The sequence below is a fragment of the Chelonia mydas genome, chromosome 2 (genome assembly GCF_015237465.2).
Source record: "Chelonia mydas isolate rCheMyd1 chromosome 2, rCheMyd1.pri.v2, whole genome shotgun sequence".
NCBI classification, from domain to species: Eukaryota; Metazoa; Chordata; order Testudines; family Cheloniidae; genus Chelonia; species Chelonia mydas.
The window spans coordinates 209,712,230-209,734,583 of record NC_057850.1 but is presented as its reverse complement, the minus strand read 5'-3'; the positions used below and the strand labels follow the sequence as shown (position 1 = coordinate 209,734,583).

At 42.9% G+C, this 22,354-nt stretch overlaps 1 protein-coding gene across 2 annotated transcripts in view; it reads left to right on the top strand.

Moving 5' to 3' along the window:
- The window catches only part of SCIN (scinderin), a 96,253-nt gene that overhangs the window by 3,317 nt on the left and 70,582 nt on the right, over positions 1-22,354 (top strand). Inside the window, exons 1-3 of one of the 2 annotated variants that reach the window (XM_043541135.1) lie at positions 4,512-4,553; positions 11,077-11,231; positions 13,631-13,792. In XM_043541135.1, the coding sequence (XP_043397070.1) occupies positions 11,130-11,231; positions 13,631-13,792 (264 nt within the window). In that variant the 5' untranslated portion in view covers positions 4,512-4,553; positions 11,077-11,129. Of the gene's footprint in view, positions 1-4,511; positions 4,554-11,076; positions 11,232-13,630; positions 13,793-22,354 lie in introns of those variants that run through there. The other variant, XM_007053213.4, reaches the window with a different exon arrangement.

The window sequence follows — 22,354 nt, the reverse complement described above, 5'->3', positions numbered from 1 at the left end:
TGGTTTTCAAGTGTCTGAGGAGTTTCCATTAGTGTGCTTTAGTTGGTGGTTGGTAAAAATGTTTCTAGAGGTTGTTATGAATAAGGTCTCTGCACTTGTAAAATTACCTTTGTGCTCCGGCAAAGCCAAAGAAATAATATGCTAGAGCTGAAATGGCCTGTGATGCACTGAACTTTCTCTGCTTTATTGGTCAAAGCCTTAATCAAAAACATTTGTGTATGTATGTCTTTTCAGAACAGTGAACAAGGTTTCAGCTGTGCAGCTCCCCTTCACACCAATGGAAGGGATACTGCTAAAACCCCAAAATGTATTTGAAAATGTAAGGCAGTTTGGGCCCTATGTCACCTCTCATTAAAGTCAGTATCAAAACTCTCTTTGACTTCGAGGAGACCAGGACTGGAGCCTCTGTCTTCAGTGCTTAAGGAACAGTCAATTAAATTGAAACCATCTTCTCCGGGGTTTCCATTGTCAATGGAAAGAGGGTTTGCTCCTCTCAGGCTACTAAACTGTGTGGCTACACTTAGCACTTCGCCCTCTGGCAGTGGCAGGGCCTGGGGTAAATCAGTCTCACTCTGTATGTACTGATCGGTATTTTCAAGGTAGGCCTTGGGCAGGTCCAAGGAATGCTGCTCCTCCTCCTCCAATCAAAAGAAACCAATTTACAAACACAAAACAAAGGGGGATACCTTTCCCTGCCTCCTCACTGGGGAAGTGTTGTCCTGTGGTTGGCCAGGGTGTCAGTCCTTCCCTAAACAGGCACTCAGTTTTGGTTAAAACAATGAGGAGTCCTTGTGGCACCTTAGAGACTAACAAATTTATTTGGGCACAAGCTTTTGTGGGCCAAAACCCACTTCATCAGATACATGGAGTGGAAAATACAGTAGGCAGGTATAAATACACAGCGCATAAAAAGATGGGAGTTGTCTTACCAAGTGGAGGGGTCAGTGCTAACGAGCCAATTCAATTAAGGTGGAAGTAGCCTATTCTCAACAGTTGACAAGGCTTGTCCCTCGTTGTTTTTGCTGATACAGACTAACAGGGCTACCACTCTGAAACCTGTCAGTCTTGGTTGTTGGCCCTGTAGGGAGGAGAGCAGCTTCTAACCCTAGAGTAGCCTATCTTCCTTCTGCCACGAACCTGGCATCAGCCTCTCTCACCAGAGGAGGGGTTTTTAAAGGTCTGCGGCAGCCCTTAGTTGGACCAGGTGTCCCTAATTGACCTGATGTAGGTCTTTCTGAGCTTCTAGGAAAAAGGACCTTTATCATTCTAGGGTTAACATACCTGCCCTCTTCCAGGAACACAATAAGACCACTCTCTTGCAACTATCCAGCCTGACTTTGTCACAACTGGGGTGTGGAGGACAGTCCAGAATAAATATTATCTGGTCCTCTTTTATAATTAAGGATTTTAAAAAAAACCCAAATGAACAAAAAACAAAACTCCCCCCCCACAAACACAAAACCAGAAATAATAATAAAAACATGGAAATAAATTCCCTAACAGTAATAATTGTTTCTCCTTAGAGATTGGACATTTTCGTCTTCCCAGCCCTACTTGTTGTTCAGTTTGTTAGTCTCAGTTATGGTGCAAGGAAGCAAATACTCACCAGCAACCACCCACCGCACAACAAAAACACTAACCCAGGAACCTATCCTTGCAACAAAGCCTGTTGCCAACTGTGTCCACATACCTATTCAGGGGACACCATCCTAGGAGCCTAATCACATCAGCCACACTATCAGAGGCTCGTTCACCTGCACATCTACCAAGGTGATATATGCCATCATGTGCCAGCAATGCCCCTCTGCCATGTCCATTGGCCAAACTGGACAGTCTCTACGTAAAAGAATAAACGGACACAAAAGGGACCCCGGCAGGCAGCAGCGTGCCATTAAAAATCCTGCCTGCCCCAGCCAGCTCTTCTCTGCCCTCCCCCGCCCCACTGGCAGGATGAAGAAGCTTGGTCCTGCCGGCTGCTGCTGCACGGAAGGCAAGCTCTCCCCTCCCCCGCCTCTTCCCCCAGCTTGCTGGGTTCCTGCCCCTCCTCCTCTCCCTCCCTGCCGCAGATCAGCTGATGGCCCTTGCAAGGGAGGGGGAGAAGCCAGCCATAGTGTGCTCACCGCTCTGGGGAGGAGGTGGAGAAGAGGTGGGGATGGAGCCTTGGGGAAGGGGGTTAGAATCAGGGCATATCCCCTCCAGCCCCCTGCTGTGAGCTGCTCTGAGCAGGGGGCTGGGAGTGCCCCCAGGACCCTAGCCCACACCCCCAGCCCTCTGCCCTGACCGCTGCACCCCCTTCACACACCCCAGCCCTCTGCCCTGATCCCTGCACCTTACATCCCCCAGCCCCCTGCCCTGACCCCTGCACTCCCCTCATACACAGCCAGCCCTGTGCCCTCACTCCTGCATCCCCCACGACCCCAGCCCTGACTCCAGTACCCCCACACATACCGAGCCCCCCCATGTCCTGACTCTTGCACCTCCACATTCCCACCCCCACCCTGAGCACCAAACATGAGCTCCTGCACCCTCCCACATTCCCACCTGCACCCCGTGCACCAAATGGGAGCTGCCCAGATAAGCACTCCACAACCAAACCTCTTGCCCCAACCCTGAGCCCCCTCCCTCATTCTAGCTCCTGGCCAGACCCTGCATCCCAACCCCCAGCCTGCTCCTTCACCCCCAGTCCTGTTGTCAGTGCACTCCCACCCTCAGCTCAGTGCAGACAGAGAGGAAGAGAATGGGCTAGAACCAGGGAGAAGATAGGTACCCACTCTATGTGGGCAGGGCTGGGATCCAAGACCGGCAGTGGGCTGAGTGGGGCCGGCAGCTGGGACCCTGGCTGGCAGTAGCCGGCGGACTGAACCCCAGACCGGCAGTGGGCTGAGTGGCAGCGGGCTGAGCCGCTCAGCCCACTGCCAGTCTGGGGTCCCAGCTGCTGGCCCCGCTCAGCCCACTGGCGGTCTGGGGTTCTGGCTGTCAGCCTCTTGCCAGCCAAGGTCCCGGCCGCAGGCCCCGCTCAGCCCGCTGCTGGCCTAGGTGAACGGAGCCCCAGGCTGGCAGCGGGCTGAGCGAGCCGGCAGTGTAAGATCAGCATTCTAATTTAATTTTAAATGAAGCTTCTTAAACATTTTGAAAACCTTGTTTACTTTACATATGACAATAGTTTAGTTATATAATATATAGACTTATAGAGAGAGACCTTCTAAAAAATGTTAAAATGTATTACTGGCACGCGAAACCTTAAATTAAAGTGAATACATGAAGACTCGGCACAGCACTTCTGAAAGGTTGCTGACCCCTGGTCTAGATTAAAAGTGCTTTGGGGCAGGGACTGTCACTTTGTTATCTTTGTACAGTTCACAAAGGGTCTGGACCATGGCTGAGGCCTCTAGGTTCTACTTAAAAAAACAAAGCAAAAAAACAAACAAACAAAAAAACACCTTGGCTTATTTGTATGAGTGTATCTGGGTTTTTTTAAGCATGGGGTTTAGTTCATAACTTTTCCATCCCTCGAGCTATTAACAAGATTGTGCTTTGTTCTCTTTTCCCCAGTGTCTGATGTATTCTTACAAAAGAGTAAGCTTTCAGAAACAGGGACCTAAATAATAACTGTGGTTTCTACTAAAGATTTACAGTATACAGGCTCTACTCAGTGAACGCGCTAAATGTCTCTGGCCATAAAGGTCCCTAAAGATTTGATACCTTGGAATCCACAAGGCTGATCCTAATTCTGGGGTCAAATAGGTTTCGGTTTGACTGCAATGTTCTGAAAGGATCTTCTCTCCACCATTCAAATACTCTGTCTAAACAAAAGTGTAATCCAATTTAGAGACGTGGTATTGCTGTCACAATACAATTCTAGGAGAGGAAACTTCCAGCCTTATGTAATTGACCTAACCCTACCCTCTGCCTCTTGTGCCTTAGGAAAATGCGACTATGGCTGCACCATGTTAACATGGTTTATTCTTGGGTTCCCTATGAGTCTTAACTGACCACCACAAACTTCTAGTTTGCTTTTGGCATTTGTTTTTTTTTTTCTTATCTTTTCCTAGCTGTCTTTGCTCTGCAGTTGTGAAGGCTTCAAGCCAGTGTAGCAGTAAAAGATCAATTCCAGTCTGTTCGCCCAAGAGCCTGTGAAGCAATGGAAAAGTGGAGCAAAGATGCTTGCCCGTGTGTCCAGAGTATAAAGAATATTTTTTTGTTCTGGGTAGGATGTCACTGTTGCCCAACTTAGTACTCCTTTCAGCAAGCACCAGTTGGCTTGTAGTCGTGGTTACAGCTTGTGCTTGCTACTATGGGCAGCCTAGGCAGAGTCTGTGTCATAAATATAAAGGGAAGGGTAAACACCTTTAAAATCCCTCCTGGCCAGAGGAAAAACCCTTTCACATGTAAAGGGTTAAGAAGCTAGGATAACCTCGCTAGCACCTGACCAAAATGAGCAATGAGGAGACAAGATACTTTCAAAAGCTGGGGGGAGGGAGAAACAAAGCCTCTCTCTCTGTCAGTGTGATGCTTTTGCCAGGGACAGAATAGGAATGGAGTCATAGAACTTAGTAAGTAATCTAGCTAGATATGCGTTAGATTCTGTTTTCTTTAAATGGGTGAGAAAATAAGCTGTGCTGAATGGAATGTAGATTCTTGTTTTTGTGTCTTTTTGTAATTTAAGGTTTTGCCTAGAGGGATTCTCTGTTTTTAATCTAATTACCCTGTAAGGTATTTACCATCCTGATTTTATGGTGATTCTTTTTACTTTTTCTTCTATTAAAATTCTTCTTTTAAGAACTTGATTGCTTTTTCATTGTTCTTAAGATCCAAGGGTTTGGGTCTGTGGTCACTTATACAAATTAGTGAGGATTTTTATCAAACCTTCCCCAGGAAAGGGGGTGTAATGTTTGGGAGGATTTTGGGGGGAAAGACGTTTCCAAACGGACTCTTTCCAAATTATATCCCTGTTAGAAATTTGGTGGTGGCAGCGATAAGTCCAAGGGCAAAAGGTAAAATAGTTTGTACCTTGGGGAAGTTTTCACCTAAGCTGGTAAAAGTAAGCTTAGGAGGTTTTCTTGCAGGTCCCCGCATCTGTACCCTAGAGTTCAGAGTGGGAAAGGAACCTTGACAGTCTGTTTTAGGGATTAGCCATCAAACCATGCCCCATTAGGACATAGTTAAAGCCCTTGCATGCTAGCCAGGCATATCTCTAAGCTCACCCTTCTATCTCCTGGGAAATCTCTACCGGTTGTAGAGATAATGAGACTTTCCGTTTGTATGTGGTTTTTGTGGCTTTCCCCACGTTGCCTGCTAGCAATGCTAATGAGAGGATTTTATGACTTTATAGTTTTAATATTCTGGGTTCTTAGTTCTGTGGAATACTAGTCGTCTTTTACCAGGATGGCACTCTCCTTGAGACCATCTTTACCTAGACTGCCATGGCCTCTGGGTTTTCAAGGTTTAGTTCTAGGCCATTTTGTATACCCAGAGATGAATTATCTACACAAAAATGGACGAGCCAGAATCAGCCCTGAGCCACTGGGCCTGATTGTCTTCTCACTCGCACTTGCTTTAGTGGAGCCATTCCTGGCATACATGTGTGTGTATGAGTGTGGATTCAGGCCCACTAGCTCCAGCTGAGTTTGAGCTGTGTACGCCAGGCTGAATTTACCTGATATTTTAAACAATATTAAATTTTTATTGCAAGACTTGGTATAGAAATTGACTCTTATCTATAACAGTATTTCAGGGCCTATTTCCTTGGACCCTGTGGTATAATTACATGCTATAAATTTAAAGTATGTACCTTACGGAAATGAATGTCCATAAATTAATTTTTAAACCAATTTTTAACAGTTGCTCTGTGATTTATATGAAAGTGTTTCACCACCAGTCTGTCTGTGCCTATACTGCTTATAGTTTCCACGATATGCTATGCATCCGATGAAGTGAGCTGTAGCTCACGAAAGCTCATGCTCAAATAAACTGGTTAGTCTCTAAGGTGCCACAAGTACTCCTTTTCTTTTTACGAATACAGACTAACACGGCTGTTACTCTGAAACCTATACTGCTTATGGAGTTAATAGTCCTGGCCTTGGCTTTTCTGCTGGGGCACCCAGTTTACAAGCTTCCACTTGCTGGTTTAGTACCTGGAAATTAATGGAGCTCTGCTCGTTGGGATCAAATTGTCAGAATTCTAGGTTTCCGCTGGTCTGTTCTAATCTCAAAAAGTGGGGTAGTCCATTGAAGAGTTCTCTCTTTCTCTGGGCTGGCATGGTTCCTTCAAGGCTTTTAACTGTCTGCTTGCTGGCTTTGTCTGATCTAAAGCTGCTTCTATAAAGTCAGGCAGCTGTATGAGTCCACCCTCCAGAGGATTCTGCATAAATTGTTATTACTCCTCCCTTCGATTCCCTGAGAACCAGGGTTTCCTCCATTTCAAAAGCAGCTCCAGCAGTTCTTCTCTCCCACATGAGTTGTACAAGCATTCTCTAAAACTGCAAAGCAACGCAGGATGCATATTGATGTGAGGGGCTAGTTAAGTGGCCATCCTTAAGAAATGTAGTCCCCGCTCTCTGCCTCTCCTTGCCCTTTCCCAGTACATGCTGGTGGGGAAGACAGTTGTCTGGCCTCCTGTAATATGACAGTTGGCTGGAGTTTCATCTCTTGCTCCATCTTTTTCCCTCCATGCAACCCCTGAAAGGTCTCCTGGGCTTGGCATAGACTGCCTGGAGCCTGATGCTGGAAGTAACTTCTTAGTTTTGTCACTTCTCACCCACCTAGGGTTGCCAACTTTCTGATTGCAGAAAACCAAACACCCTTGGTCTGCCCTGCCCCTTCTCAGAGGCCCTGCCGTCGCTCACTCCATCTCCCCTCCCTCCGTTGCTCGATCTCCCCCACCCTCACTCACTTGCTCGTTTTCAGCAGGCTGGGGCAGAGGGTTGGAGTGCGGGAGGGGGTGAGGGCTCCAGCTGGGGGTGCAAGCTCTGGAGTGGGGCTGGGGATCATAGAATCATAGAATATCAGGGTTGGAAGGGACCCCAGAAGGTCATCTAGTCCAACCCCTTGCTCGAAGCAGGACCAATTCCCAGTTAAATCATCCCAGCCAGGGCTTTGTCAAGCCTGACCTTAAAAACCTCTAAGGAAGGAGATTCTACCACCTCCCTAGGTAACGCATTCCAGTGTTTCACCACCCTCTTAGTGAAAAAGTTTTTCCTAATATCCAATCTAAACCTCCCCCATTGCAACTTGAGACCATTACTCCTCGTTCTGTCATCTGCTACCATTGAGAACAGTCTAGAGCCATCCTCTTTGGAACCCCCTTTCAGGTAGTTGAAAGCAACTATCAAATCCCCCCTCATTCTTCTCTTCTGCAGACTAAACAATCCCAGCTCCCTCAGCCTCTCCTCATAAGTCATGTGCTCTAGACCCCTAATCATTTTTGTTGCCCTTCGCTGGACTCTCTCCAATTTCTCCACATCCTTCTTGTAGTGTGGGGCCCAAAACTGGACACAGTACTCCAGATGAGGCCTCACCAGTGTCGAATAGAGGGGAACGATCACGTCCCTCGATCTGCTCGCTATGCCCCTACTTATACTTCCCAAAATGCCATTGGCCTTCTTGGCAACAAGGGCACACTGCTGACTCATATCCAGCTTCTCGTCCACCGTCACCCCTAGGTCCTTTTCCGCAGAACTGCTGCCTAGTCATTCGGTCCCTAGTCTGTAGCGGTGCATTGGATTCTTCCATCCTAAGTGCAGGACCCTGCACTTATCCTTATTGAACCTCATCAGATTTCTTTTGGCCCAATCCTCCAATTTGTCTAGGTCCTTCTGTATCCTATCCTTCCCCTCCAGCGTATCTACCACTCCTCCCAGTTTAGTATCATCCGCAAATTTGCTGAGAGTGCAATCCACACCATCCTCCAGATCATTTATGAAGATATTGAACAAAACCGGCCCCAGGACCGACCCCTGGGGCACTCCACTTGACACCGGCTGCCAACTAGACATGGAGCCATTGATCACTACCCGTTGAGCCCGACAATCTAGCCAGCTTTCTACCCACCTTATAGTGCATTCATCCAGCCCATACTTCCTTAACTTGCTGACAAGAATACTGTGGGAGACCATGTCAAAAGCTTTGCTAAAGTCAAGAAACAATACATCCACTGCTTTCCCTTCATCCACAGAACCAGTAATCTCATCATAAAAGGCGATTAGATTAGTCAGGCATGACCTTCCCTTGGTGAATCCATGCTGACTGTTCCTGATCACTTTCCTCTCATGTAAGTGCTTCAGGATTGATTCTTTGAGGACCTGCTCCATGATTTTTCCAGGGACTGAGGTGAGGCTGACTGGCCTGTAGTTCCCAGGATCCTCCTTCTTCCCTTTTTTAAAGATTGGCACTACATTAGCCTTTTTCCAGTCATCCGGGACTTCCCCCGTTTGCCACGAGTTTTCAAAGATAATGGCCAAGGGCTCTGTAATCACAGCCGCCAATTCCTTCAGCACTCTCGGATGCAACTCGTCCGGCCCCATGGACTTGTGCACGTCCAGCTTTTCTAAATAGTCCCTAACCACCTCTATCTCCACAGAGGGCTGGCCATCTCTTCCCCATTTTGTGATGCCCAGCGCAGCAGTCTGGGAGCTGACCTTGTTAGTGAAAACAGAGGCAAAAAAAGCATTGAGTACATTAGCTTTTTCCACATCCTCTGTCACTAGGTTGCCTCCCTCATTCAGTAAGGGGCCCACACTTTCCTTGGCTTTCTTCTTGTTGCCAACATACCTGAAGAAACCCTTCTTGTTACTCTTGACATCTCTTGCTAGCTGCAGCTCCGGGTTGGATTTGGCCCTCCTGATATCTTTCCTACATGCCCGAGCAAAATTTTTATACTCTTCCCTGGTCATATGTCCAACCTTCCACTTCTTGTAAGCTTCTTTTTTATGTTTAAGATCCGCTAGGATTTCACCATTAAGCCAAGCTGGTCGCCTGCCATATTTACTATTCTTTCGACTCATCGGGATGGTTTGTCCCTGTAACCTCAACAGGGATTCCTTGAAATACAGCCAGCTCTCCTGGACTCCCTTCCTCTTCATGTTAGTCCCCCAGGGGATCCTGGCCATCTGTTCCCTGAGGGAGTCGAAGTCTGCTTTCCTGAAGTCCAGGGTCCGTATCCTGCTGCTTACCTTTCTTCCCTGCGTCAGGATCCTGAACTCAACCAACTCATGGTCACTGCCTCCCAGATTCCCATCCACTTTTGCTTCCCCCACTAATTCTACCCGGTTTGTGAGCAGCAGGTCAATAAAAGCGCCCCCCCCAGTTGGCTCCCCTAGCACTTGCGCCAGGAAATTGTCCCCTACGCTTTCCAAAAACTTCCTGGATTGTCTATGCACCGCTGTATTGCTCTCCCAGCAGATATCAGGAAAATTAAAGTCACCCATGAGAATCAGGGCATGCGATCTAGTAGCTTCCGTGAGTTGCCGGAAGAAAGCCTCATCCACCTCATCCCCCTGGTCCGGTGGTCTATAGCAGACTCCCACCACTACATCACTCTTGTTGTACACACTTCTAAACTTAATCCAGAGACACTCAGGTTTTTCCACAGTTTCGTACCGGAGCTCTGAGCAGTCATACTGCTCCCTTACATACAGTGCTACTCCCCCACCTTTTCTGCCCTGCCTGTCCTTCCTGGGATGAGGATTTGGGGTGCAGTAGGGGGCTCCGGGCTGGAGCAGGGGGTTGGGGTGTGGGAGGGGGTATGGGCTCTGGGGTGGGGCCAGAAATGAGGGGTTCAGGGTGTGGGAGGGGGCTCCAGGTTGGGTACATAGGGTTGGGAGCTGAGGAGCTGGCGCTCGGGGCAGGGGCAGCACGTGGAGCCCTCCTGGCTGCCCTGCTCATAGGAGACGGTGGGACATGCCAGCCACTTCCGGGAGCCGTGCAGAACCGGCCACTGTGGCCAACTGGACTTTTAGTGGCCTGGTCAGCAGTGCTGACAGGAGCCACCAGGGTCTCTCTTTGACCAGGCGTTCCTCAGTCATCTACCAGAAAGGCAACAGCCCAGTTCAGTGGTCCTCTTCTATTGATGACTCAGCTGAAAGCACACAACTTTTTCCATTTGCAAAAAAAACAGCAACCTTGCCCCTTATGTGATTGCTTCAGAATTTCTGAACCCTGCTTCACCTCAGTACCAGAAACCAGGCACAGGCACTGCAGATGATGGAATAAAAGCCCTCTCTGGTGAGACCGGAGACTACTGGTGCCTTTCCAGAGAATTAATCTTAAACATCTATCTTACTAAACATGTGCAATATAGGTTTCCTGGACTGTAGAGAGAGTCTAATCATGCTAGAAAGGGTTTTTTACATAGCATGCTATAGTAGACTGAGATGAGCCTTGACCATAAATGTGGTCATACTTTCTTGGTAAGAATTGTTGTGTGCTATTCTCTGAAAAGATAACACACCAAATTCAGGTTTCAGAGTAGCAGCCGTGTTAGTCTGTATCCGCAAAAAGAAAAGGAGTACTTTAAGGTGCCACAAGTACTCCTTTTTTTTTTTTTTTTTTTAACACCAAATTCAGTGTAAATGGAACCAGCACGTTTAGCTAAACTTGGTATCCTCCTCCCACCTCAAATATTGCCCCAGGTAACTACTTTCTACTCCCTGGCCCTCCCAAGTGTTTTCCATGCTCACGCTCAAAACAAGTCATTTTGGAAAGCCAAAAGTAGCTTTCAGAGCCATTTTTCAGGCTTGAATTTGTCTCACTAAACTAGAATGTTACTCAAGAAGATTGAGACAGGTTCTGTTTAGACACTCCTCCTTCCTGTTTACTGTAGAAAGCCAGTACTGCAAGTGGCTACGAAATAGTCCTGAAAGGTGTCTGTGTTTTTGCTGAAAGGGTCAAAAGGCGGAAGGGCTGGGTGCATTTTCGCAAAACTGATAGACTGTTATTCTGCTGAATGTTGCATCAGGATATCATCACGCATCTGATTATTGGGTCCGGGAAAACTATTTGGAAAATAAAAATCCAGGCTACCCATCTTGTTACACTAGAATGATTTGCTCATAAGGGTAATATTTTATCTTTTTTCAGGAAAAGAATGCACCCAGGATGAAAGCACAGCTGCGGCAATCTTCACTGTTCAGATGGATGACTATCTAGGTGGGAAACCTGTGCAGAGTAGAGAAATTCAAGGATACGAGTCTACTGAGTTTGTTGGATATTTCAAAGGAGGGATTAAGTACAAGGTAAACAGTGAGCTATGAAAATGTTTCTCCAGAAAAAACACAAGTCCCCCTCCCCCCCCACACCACCCAAAAGGTCAAAACATATCTTTGTTGGATTCTGGAAAACGTTCTGCTTTCTACCTAGCTTTAATACAAAGTAACCATATTTACACAATTAATGACTTAGAATGTTTGAAAAATCAGAAACACAATTTCTTGACACCTTTTACTGGTATTCAAAAGAACCATCTTTCCCTCTTGTAATAACTATATAGGATTACATTCTACCATGGTTACTCATATAGACTAGTACCTTTCTCTGCAAGTAGCATTTATTTCAGTGGGAATATTCTCAGTGTAAGGTATTTTTTGACATAAGAGTGGCAGAATCTGCCCAATAAAAAGTAGGCATGAAAAAATGTTTCATGGAGTACATGACAAGATTTGAAGGTCTCTGTCTAAGCTCACAAAAAGGGTGCCTCCCTCCCATGCCTGCTTGTGATATGGGACCCAAAGGTTCTGTTCAAATAAGCTCTCAACTTCTTAAGATTGCAAAATGGGGCTGTTAAACCGCATGTGAGCCTGCAGTCTTGCGATTCTTGGTACTTTCTGCTTCTGGGTAAACTGTCAATACCAGAAGAATGACCTCTGCCTCACTGGTTTGGGGCACCTCTGCTTTTGGCCTCATACAGAACCCAGCGTTTGGAAGTGTATGAAAAAGAAAAATGGGGAAGATACCCAGAACCTCCTTTGGTTTTTGCTTCAAAAAGTTTTGTTTCCATCCTGTATGGAGGGGTTTGCCCACTCCTGTTACATTGGAGTTTTGTATGTGTAGTAGAGCTGGCTGAAAAACAGCAAGCATTTTTCATGCAACTTTCATTGAAATTTCAAAAAGTTGAAAATTCCAACCAGTACTAGTGCCTACTTCCCAACAGCAATAACTTATTATCTGTGGTGTTGCCTGCAGTAGGTTGTCATACCAGCTGCTTCAGAAATTCTCTTGGGCAGCAGTAGCTAATTAGTCATTTGGAAGGATGGAAACCTCTCTGGGCATTAAAAATATTGTTTTGTTAATTCAACTGCTGCTTGCTGAGAAATAAATAGTCTGTGCCTTTAGGCATAACCCTAAGCAAGGGATGTTGTGTGAACCACACAGCTCCAGGAGTAGCTCCACAACTTGAAACTCAGTCATAATTCTTCCTTTGCTTCCTCCTTCTTTGACCATTTGCTTGAGGAAGGGAGTAGATGGGTGCTGGAGCCCAGGGTCTGGGCCACCTTGTTAGAGGTCTCAAGTGCTTATTTCCCTGTGCAGGCACACAGGCCAAGTCAGTTTAATCCCAAGGGAATACGTTTAAATTCATGAAAGCTTAAACCAGTGTTTTGGATTTTCCCTGGGTGGGCAGCACACTGGGTCAGATTGCTTCCTAGGTGGCAAACATCCACTTCAGGGTCAGGGAGATTACTCACAGAATTACCTTGGAATTCTCTCTCCTTCCCACACAGATCAGCATCTTGAAACCAGGAGATCTCTTGAGAACGGAGGAGGGTAGGGTCATTTGTAGAGCAGTGTCAGTAATGGATTTTTTGGTGTTGCTGGCAATTCTGGAAAATCGGGGGCAGGAATCATTTCGGTCAAACTGAAAATGAATTTTTTCAAATAAAATATGGCTGGTTTGTTCTGTGTCAAACAAAATGTTTTGTTTTGACAAAATCAAAATATTCTGATTTTGACCATTTTTTAACTTGATTTTTTTAAAAATGAAATTAAAGGAATTTTGAAACAAACTCATTTTGAATAAAAAAAATTCAAATGTTTTGTTTTAAAAAAAATTATTGTAGATGTCTTTTGAAACAATTGAGCAAAACCAACATGAACTCTCAGATCATTTCAGTGTTTCCAAATCTGCATTTTTTTCACCTGCTAGGAGGGAGTGTTGCCCATCTCTAGTCACCTGTGCAGAGGCCATATGCCTCCATACTTCCTCCTAGCCCCTATGGACTCCCCTCTTGGGTTCTGCCCAGACATTCTGGGTCAGCATTACATTATGCTGGGTTTCCTCACATGATTGTGGGAAATAGTGATGGAGAGAGCAGCCAGTGCCATTCTCTGCTTCCCTCATTCAGAGGGTCCCCATAGGAACAGGGGAAGGGGTGTAATGATATTGACACCCATCCCTTCTGTGGTAGTTCCACACACTGGTGTATCTGAATTACAGCTGTATTCCCCCCAGTTCACAGAAGTGCAGGTGTTGATCTGACCCACTGTCTCTGTCCTTCTGGGCTGTGGTCAGTGTTGGTAATCCCCAGCAGCATGCCACATATCTCTCATTTTGTACATGTCCGAGGTCTGGTTTCTCAATACTACTGTAGAAAGAAAACCAAACTTAATCAAAGTTTCCATATTTGTTTTTTATATTTAGGCTGGTGGCGTTGCATCTGGATTTAAACACGTAGTCACGAATGACTTGAGTGCAGAGAGGCTTCTGCATATTAAGGGCCGGAGGGTAGTGAGAGCTACAGAAGTTCCTCTCAGCTGGGCCAGTTTCAACAAAGGAGACTGTTTCATTGTTGATCTCGGAACTGTAAGTTTTTATAGAACTAAGGCTTTGAAAAATAACAGCAACATCCTTGCTAAGGTCTGAATGATAGAATGAACTGTATAGCTGATCTTGTCACAGTCCCATGAACTGAATGAAAGACCCAAACTGATGTAGTATCACATGAGGATTTGAAGATCCTATGATAAATGACTCACAAAGGCTAACTTTAGAAAGTTAGTTTTATTTTCTTTACCGATATCAGAGTCTTGTATAAGCAGATCCTGATTTAGGACCCAGTCAGTGAAGGCTCTGAGAGTATAGACCTTGATGTCAGTGTGAGCAGGATTTTACTTAAGTCTTTATTGAGTTGTCTACAATGACACCCAGGTCCCTTTCTGAGTTGCCTGTCTTGCCAGGGTTATACATTTAAAGTGGCATTCTCCAAACCGCATGGTGAATTTGGTCTCCTATATTCTGCTCTCGCCTACTGATATCAGGGGCAAAATATTGGAGTTGAAATCCACTGTGTGGAATGATGAAACCGTTTTTGCCTTGAATGCAATTCTTAATATTCATTATCCCTTTACATTTATCCTCTACAAACAATGCACTTGAAAAATAACCATCATAACAAGCTTACAATATATATTAAACAATGATAGGCTTGCTGTAGAATTGTTTAGGTAATCTGAGACCAATTATAATTCAGAAGACACTTTGTAAACAATGTTCATTTAGGGTTGAGAATATTTAAACCTTTAAACATGATCCTTTGAAGAGACAGGAGAAGGGTATTATGAGAAACCGTCCTCTACCTTGAGACTTTCAAGTGAAAAAAACAGACTGATTTACAGCAGATGTCTTTCTCTTTATATTACATAATTGCATACCCATACAGAAGTCTGCTTGTGCAGATAAGATTTGGAAACACTAGTACAATGTTGCCTTCATGGAATTAATGTCTGAATTGTAGTTTAATGTTTTTATATTAAAACAAATTCCTGGGATGTAATCCATACTAGTTAAACATTACGTCAATTGTCATCAGTTTAAATTTATTCGCATAACTGACACTGTCATAGTTAAGGTATGAGAACACATGAAAGAAAATAACTGGACTCTCCTCTTAGCAGCTGCTCTTGAGTCTAAACTTGCATTATAAACCTGACTGATTCTTTACTCTGAAAGAGAATCCTATACCTCTGCCAGGTATGCAACTTGGGTTAGGTAATATAGACCTGACCCTTTTGGGGAGGCTAGCATAGGCCCTGATCTGGGGGGCTTGTTTGGTTTATGCTTGGTATGGTTTCCTCCGTTTCTTACTCAGGGAAGATATTGGAGCATGTTACTGTCTTTATTGGTTGTCTTGTATTTGTAAGTGTCCAGAGGCCTTTGGCTGTGATGCCTTTACAGCTTCCCACTCCCGCCAAGATGGTGCCCTCCAGACATGGAAGAAACAACCAACTGTTAAGTGCCCACACTATTATCTGGAAATGGCATCTTGGGATTGGACAAAAGACACCAGGAAGAGCCAAATCCCCCCTCCAAAAATAATCCATTGACAGATTAGAATATTGGAGCAAATAAACATGAATGGAAAATGCTGTATGTATAGCTGTGTCATCTCAGGGCCTGATCCTCCCATGAGGTACTTGCCCCTGGCAACTCCTATTGACTTCTGGCCTCCAGATTCTTCAGGTGCATTGTGGGGCTAGAAAAGCTATTTCCAGCGACCAAAAAAATAAAATATGTAATGATCGCATCCTAGCTCATTTTCTATTGCTTTTGTAAAACATACTCTCCAATATAATCATGATAGCCAGAAGGCAGACGATGAGGGATACTGTGACAATGTACAGTGAGTGTACTGCATCTTTCACACTCAACTCTAGGGAAAGCAAAGCTTTCCAAAAAAAGTTAGTTGGAACAAGTGACAGTATTACAATGAAACATAAACTAAGGAGACGTGAAGTCCCAGCGAATATCTCTGCAATGGAAAATGCTTGGTGGTGGTGATGCTGCTAGACATGCAGAAGACTCCTGCACACTTTCAGGTAACTAGCAGTCCGAACAGTGCCGGATTAAGGTATAAGCGAACTAAGCGACATCTTAGGGCCTTTCAACATGAGGGACCTCTAAAAAACTGACTCCACTTCAAATTTTATCAAAATCCATTGATAAATAAAGGAGACATGGGGGGGAAAAAGAAGATTCGCTCTAAATATAGATATTTTCATTCAAATATGACAAAAATAAGCACATCTGGCTACACAAATACTCTTACCCTTCACTAATTGGCGAGAGGCCAGGGCTGAGGAAGAAATGATAATTGCACTTGTAAAATTAGTATTTCTTTGAGTAAGTCTGCTATCAGTCTCCTAAAGCAGCATTTCATTGGCCAGCTGCTACTGGTAAAATTGTGACCGTGCCCTCATAACTTATTTAAATAAATAAATCTCACTGCTGATAAAATTGGGAAAAATGTGAGGTCAGAGACAGCAGTGTTGTGAAACAATCCTGCCAACCTCACACTCATATGTTAGTGTATTCTTCTTTTGATCTGTAAAAACGTACAACTGTGTATTGTAGTGTGTACGCCTATTTCTGCTTCATGCACTATCCATGCTTCACATGATTGAGTTTGCTGGTGATCATCTTATGGACTTGGGTCCAGTGGATCTTGAGGAGAATAAATTTGTGTTGGCTTTCCTCCGTCAGTTTTGGGAACCTTCACAGTAAATATCAGAGTGTTGATGAAAGGATAAATAGAGGGTTTTGAGATAAGTGAAGGAATATGTACATATATTTCAAAATATCCTGAGTACTTAGTTTGAAATAACTTGCTCACCATGTGCATATATAATTTATAGGCTATTAAAGCCTATAATATTCATTATATTTGCTTTAAATATAAGATAGTTTTTCTCATTTTCTCAATGCCTGTCTAGAGATTAGCAGAAAAAAGACTGGCAAATTCCTCCTTTCTCTTTTGCGCATATAGCTTATTGTCACTGTGTCCGAGGTGTTTACTCGAGATTAATTAGTGGTCCTGTGGGAGACAGAGGATAGAGAAGCCAACATGAAGAGAGATGTTTGCCTAGAAAAAGACTGGGATTTTCAGCTCGGCAGGTTTGGAGCATGCAAGATAATATTTTATTATAGGTAGTATGCTATGTAAAAATTCTTATATATATTTATAAATCACATATCATATGCATAATTGTATTTTTATAGTATGGCAAAAGAAAAATCCCAACAATTCATTGTTTCATAGTGAAAATTAAATCAGAATAAACATTTGTAAATATATTTTCTATATAGTCTGGATAAACTTTATATTTCCCTAACAAAATCAATCAAATGTTTTTTTATTTATTTATTCATATGACAAGAAGAATAATTTTCTTTATTCATGGTGAAAAAAAAAATATATATCCTTTCTTGTTTCCCTGTGATAACATAGCACTAACTTTCACAGAAATATCCTGGTAAAATAACACAGGTTTTATATATATATATATATATATATATATATATATATATATATATATATATATATATATATATATATATAATTTTTTTTTTTTTTTACTGGTTTCAATAAAAATTTTCTGCTACTAATTTTATTACCAATACTAGGTAATTCAGCATAACCTTCTATAAAAACAAAACAAATCAACTGATTGGAAAAATACAACCTGCATACAATTTTCTGATGGTTTGCTTATAATCTGGGTATAATTCATATCAGTAGAACTACCATAATATTTGAGCTTTATGCCTATGGGTTATGTGCATCCTATATCCTCTATTGCCTCTTGTATACTCTATTGCCATCTGATATCCTCTAAAAGTCTCTTTGCCTATTCAGACAAGGAATTCCACAATTCAGATGCCCCAACAGAGAAGAGAAATTTCCTGAGAACTCTTCTAGTACGTTGTACTATTTACTGTATTTTTTTTATTTTGTATTTTTTATAGTGTATTGTTTACTTCTACTTTACTTACATTTGCAATTCAGAGAATTTGTTTAAAATTTATTTGTCATGATCTGATTGTTCCAGAGAGGGCTGCTGAAAATGAAGATTATTATTCTATTTTTACAACTTTGCCTTTGTGTATATATGCAAATATAAAGCTTTTGTGTTTATATATTCAATGCCCTTTCTGTGGCGGGGAGGGGGGAAAAATTTATTAATGGTATGGCCTCTTATACTTGACATAGCTTAGGGCCTCAGAAAGTCATAATCCGGCCCTGAGTCAGAACTAATAACTTCATGGAATGATAATTTTTTCTCTGAGCATAGGCCGCTATAAATTGATACCGATGCCTAGTGTTAAGAAATCAACAGGATGGGCAAGATATATTACCCAGTGGAGAATTAAGTTAGGGCAAGTTGTAAAAGTTCTAGTTGCTAGAGGACCACAATGTGGGTCTCTTCTGGGTTGTCTTGAATAAAGCTCTTACCCTGTGTGACCACACAAGCCTCTCTGTGTTCCTGCTTGTACACTCAGCATGAACCCCAGCATTATTTGAAAGGGGAACAGAGACTGCCCATTTTTCCAAAGGGCCATAGAATTCATCTGGATTATCTGTTTGTTTATTTAAATCTGTTTTCTTTATAACAATTGCTGTTTTTGCCATCAGCTGATTTTTTCGTCTGCATTGTAGACACAAATTCAGCTTCTTGCATTTCTTCTTCATGACAATGATAAAATCAAGAGCACAGAGACCTAGTTAAGGCTATATACACGCTACATGTTAAATCGGTATACTTTATGTCATTCTGGGGTGTGAATAAGCCACCCCCCTGTGCGACATAAGTTTCACCGACCTAAGGGCTGGCGTGGACAGCACTATGTCAGTGGGAGAGCTTCCCCTGCCAAGATACCTACCACCGTTCACGGGGCTGGAATAATTAAGTAGACGGGAGAGCTCTCTCCTGTCAGCTTAGAGTGTCTGCCCTCGCAGCGCGACAGTGGCTCCACACTAGTAGTTATGATTCACCATCACACTTTTGCATGGGTGCTGTCATTTTATCTACTTCTGTGCTCTCTCTTCCTGTTGGAGTGGGTTATTTTTTCTAGGATGTTTTGTACCATTTAAGGGACCACTTGTTCCTGTCAGTATATTAGTCACTTATTTTTTTTAGCCATGCTGTGGGAATCAATACACTCAAATCTGGCTTTCCAGCCTCCTATCTTGCCACATGGGAGTTCACCTTTATAAATCTGTTTCTTATATGGTGGGCTACTTCTGCTTCTCTCATTCTATTCCCTACTACACTACCAGTAATCAAAAAAAAAAAAAGAAAAGAAAAAGCCTCATTTCCTTCACCACATGCCTTTTTCTCCTACGGTTCTTGTTCTCCACAATTTGTCACCGACTCTCAATTTGTCTAGATGACCTTGCTAGAGCAGTTCTTGGGTTAAAAATCCAGGAGAAGAAATTGGGCCCTGTCCACATAATTTTAACGGACTCCGAGACCTGGTTTGTATCCCTACATGATAGTTGACACCTGCTTAGCAAGTGTGCCAGCTCATAGCGTTTTGCCCTTGTCGGTCAAACTGGGTTTCCTAGAACTTTGTTGTCGCAGTGTCAGTATTGCTAGCTCCAAGCATTCAAAATTCATGAGTCAGTTTTACAAAATCTTGAGATGAAAAATAATAAATTTTGAGAACCTTTTATTTGCACTCCAGTTTTTTGACACATTAGAGCTCAGGTGTTCAAGCTTTTCTCCATACCAGGAGATCTAGAAAACCTACTGTTTCTTTTTGTTTTGGTTTGTTTTTGTTTTTTTTAATGAAAGCTTTGATTCTCATGTAAATGCCTGATTCCTGGAGGTAGGGTTTTAAGAAAAAACGCCCCATAGTGTGAGTTGCAATAAAATTGTCAGAGCTGATGATAGTTATGCAGTGTAGACAGACCTGCTAGCTGTGCTAGAGTATCCAGTTAGGTTGGCCTGTCTTCCTGCCGCTCTGTATGCAGTCAGACATCCAAGAGTGCATTGCTTCTCATGCTGCTGGTGCCACTCTGAGGGCATGTCCTTCAAGTATTTTATCCTTTGCTGAGCAGTAAGTGATAGTGACACAGATATTCCCAGAATGCACAAATACAATAGTTAGGCAGCATTGTTTGTGAGAAACACACACATGGGAGACACATGACTGCCATTTCCAGAATATAAGAATGACCATACTGGCTCATACCAATGGCCCATCTAGCCCAATATCTTGTCTTCCATCAATGGCCAGGGCCAGATGCTTCTGAGGGACTGAACAGAACAGGACAATTACTGGGTGATCCATCCCTTGTCGTCCAGTCTCAGCAGTCAGAGGTTTAGGGACACCCAGAACTTGGGGTTGCATCCTTGACCATCTTGGAGAATAGCCATTGATGGGCCTATCCTCCGTGAACTTATCTAATTCTTTTTTTAAACCCAGTTATACTTTTGGCCTTTACAACATCCTGTGCGTTGGGTAAAAAAATAATTCCTTATGTTTGTTTGAAACCTGCTGCCTATTAATTTCCATTGGGTGATCCCTGGTTTTTGTATTATGTGAAGGGGTAAATAACATTTTTTCTCCACACTATTCATGACTTTATAGACCTCTAGCATATCCCACCCTCAGTATCATTTTTCTAAGATGAATAGTTTCAGTCCTTTTAATCTCTCTTAATATGGAAGCTGTTCCATACCCCTAATCACTTCTGTTGCCCTTCTCTGTATTTTTTCCAATTCTATCTTTTTTAAAAATGGTGTGACCAGAACTGCACACCATATTCAAGGTGTAGGCATGTCATGGATTTATATAGAAGCATTATGATATTTCCTGTTTTATTATCTCTCTCTCTTTCCTAATGGTTCCTAACATTGTCAGTTTTTTTGAGGAGCTTTCTGTTTTTCTGTGGCTGCACATTAAGCAGATGTTTTCAGAGAACTATCCACGATGATTCCAAGATCTTTCTTGAGTGGTACCAACTAATTTAGACCTCATCATTTTGTATGGATAGTTGGGATTATGTTTTCCAATGTGCATTACTTTGCACATTGTTCCATTCCGTGTTTTTCATAACAGCTGTATTTGTTCCAGCTGTATCAGATGGCAGTATCATAAATGGGTTAAAAAGACATACAATTGTAACTGTAGCATAGAAAGGACTCTAGGGCCCTCAGACATTATTCTGACCGAATGAATACGGAGTTTGCTTTGAAACTTGCAGAGTTTTGATCATTCCAAGGTTCATTGTGTCATGGTCTCAAAGGAATTTAAAAAGGTGATTTAACTATTTTTTGTGACAGGATTTTTCTCTCTCAGTACCCAGAATTAAACAGTTTAGACAAAAATAAGCATTGACAATTCAACTGCTTAGCTGAATAAATAAGTAATTTCAATGGGGAAAATCTTCCAAAACGGTCCACACTAACCATGCTAAATCAGAGCATTCTGCGGTATCAGTATATTTATTTATACTTACCTTCACCAGACAGAGTGTAGATGAGCTAGTGGAAAGCTGGTGTAAGGACATGACATAACAAAATAGTAAAATCCAAATTATTCTTCACTGTTTGTGCTGATTGTTTGGTTTTGCACTTTCTCCTTTGGGACAGTGGAAAAACAATGACATAATTTATGCTTTTGTATTTAGTCATCTTCACTTTCCATTTCCAGAGGTTGCAGTGTTTGAGTTAGATGCTTCGTGAGGTACTGGAATTTTGGTTTAAAACTAATTCTATTGAAACTTAAAAAAATATGGAACCGTTTCTATTGGTCTCTACTTCTGTAAAAATAAGGTTTTAGAAAACCTAAACTTGAGGCTCAATTTGAATTGCCATTGCCCCTTAAATCTATACTTTCCTTTCCCATTACCTTAAAAACAAAACCCAAAATGTTAAAAATTAGGAACCCTTTCACACACAAAAAAAGTTACTCAACTTTTTAATAAGTCATAGCCTACATTCACAAGAAGAGAATCTGTGAAGTCCCAAACAGGGGGAAGTGTTTTATCGGACACTCTGAGAGTCATGTGTCGAGGTCTGCAGAGCCTTCATATATATTCCAACTGGCTGTAACATCAATAGACCTGGCCAATCCTCTCAAAAGTGTAATTCTGACCCACTGAAGTCAATAGCAAGACTCCCATTTTATTTTTTAGGGTCAGGATTTCACCCCAGATGTTCTCCCTGGCTTCTGTCTGGCCACCTTCTTTATCACACTTTCAGTTCTCTACAGTTTTTGTTTTTTTCTGTTTCATGCCATTCAGTCTTTGGCTTCACTGCAGATTTACCAACAAGAGGGAAATTGCAGTGATGGTTTTTGAGATTTGGCTATTTCTCCCTGGACTCTGACCTGCTTAAATTTAACAATGTAGAAAATACTGGAGGTGGGGAGGAGAAAGGATTGAGGAATTAAACCAATTTTTTTTTAAAAGACAACTTGAAGGGGAGTCTCAGAAAATGGAAATAACACTGGAGGAAAATAGAGAAAAGCCAGTCAAACTAAAAGGGCATGTTTTCACTTGGAGGGGAAAAAACCTTGTGTCCAGACCACATTAGTGAATTGTAGTTAGCCTGAGGTAAAATCCTAAGTGAAGACAAGGCA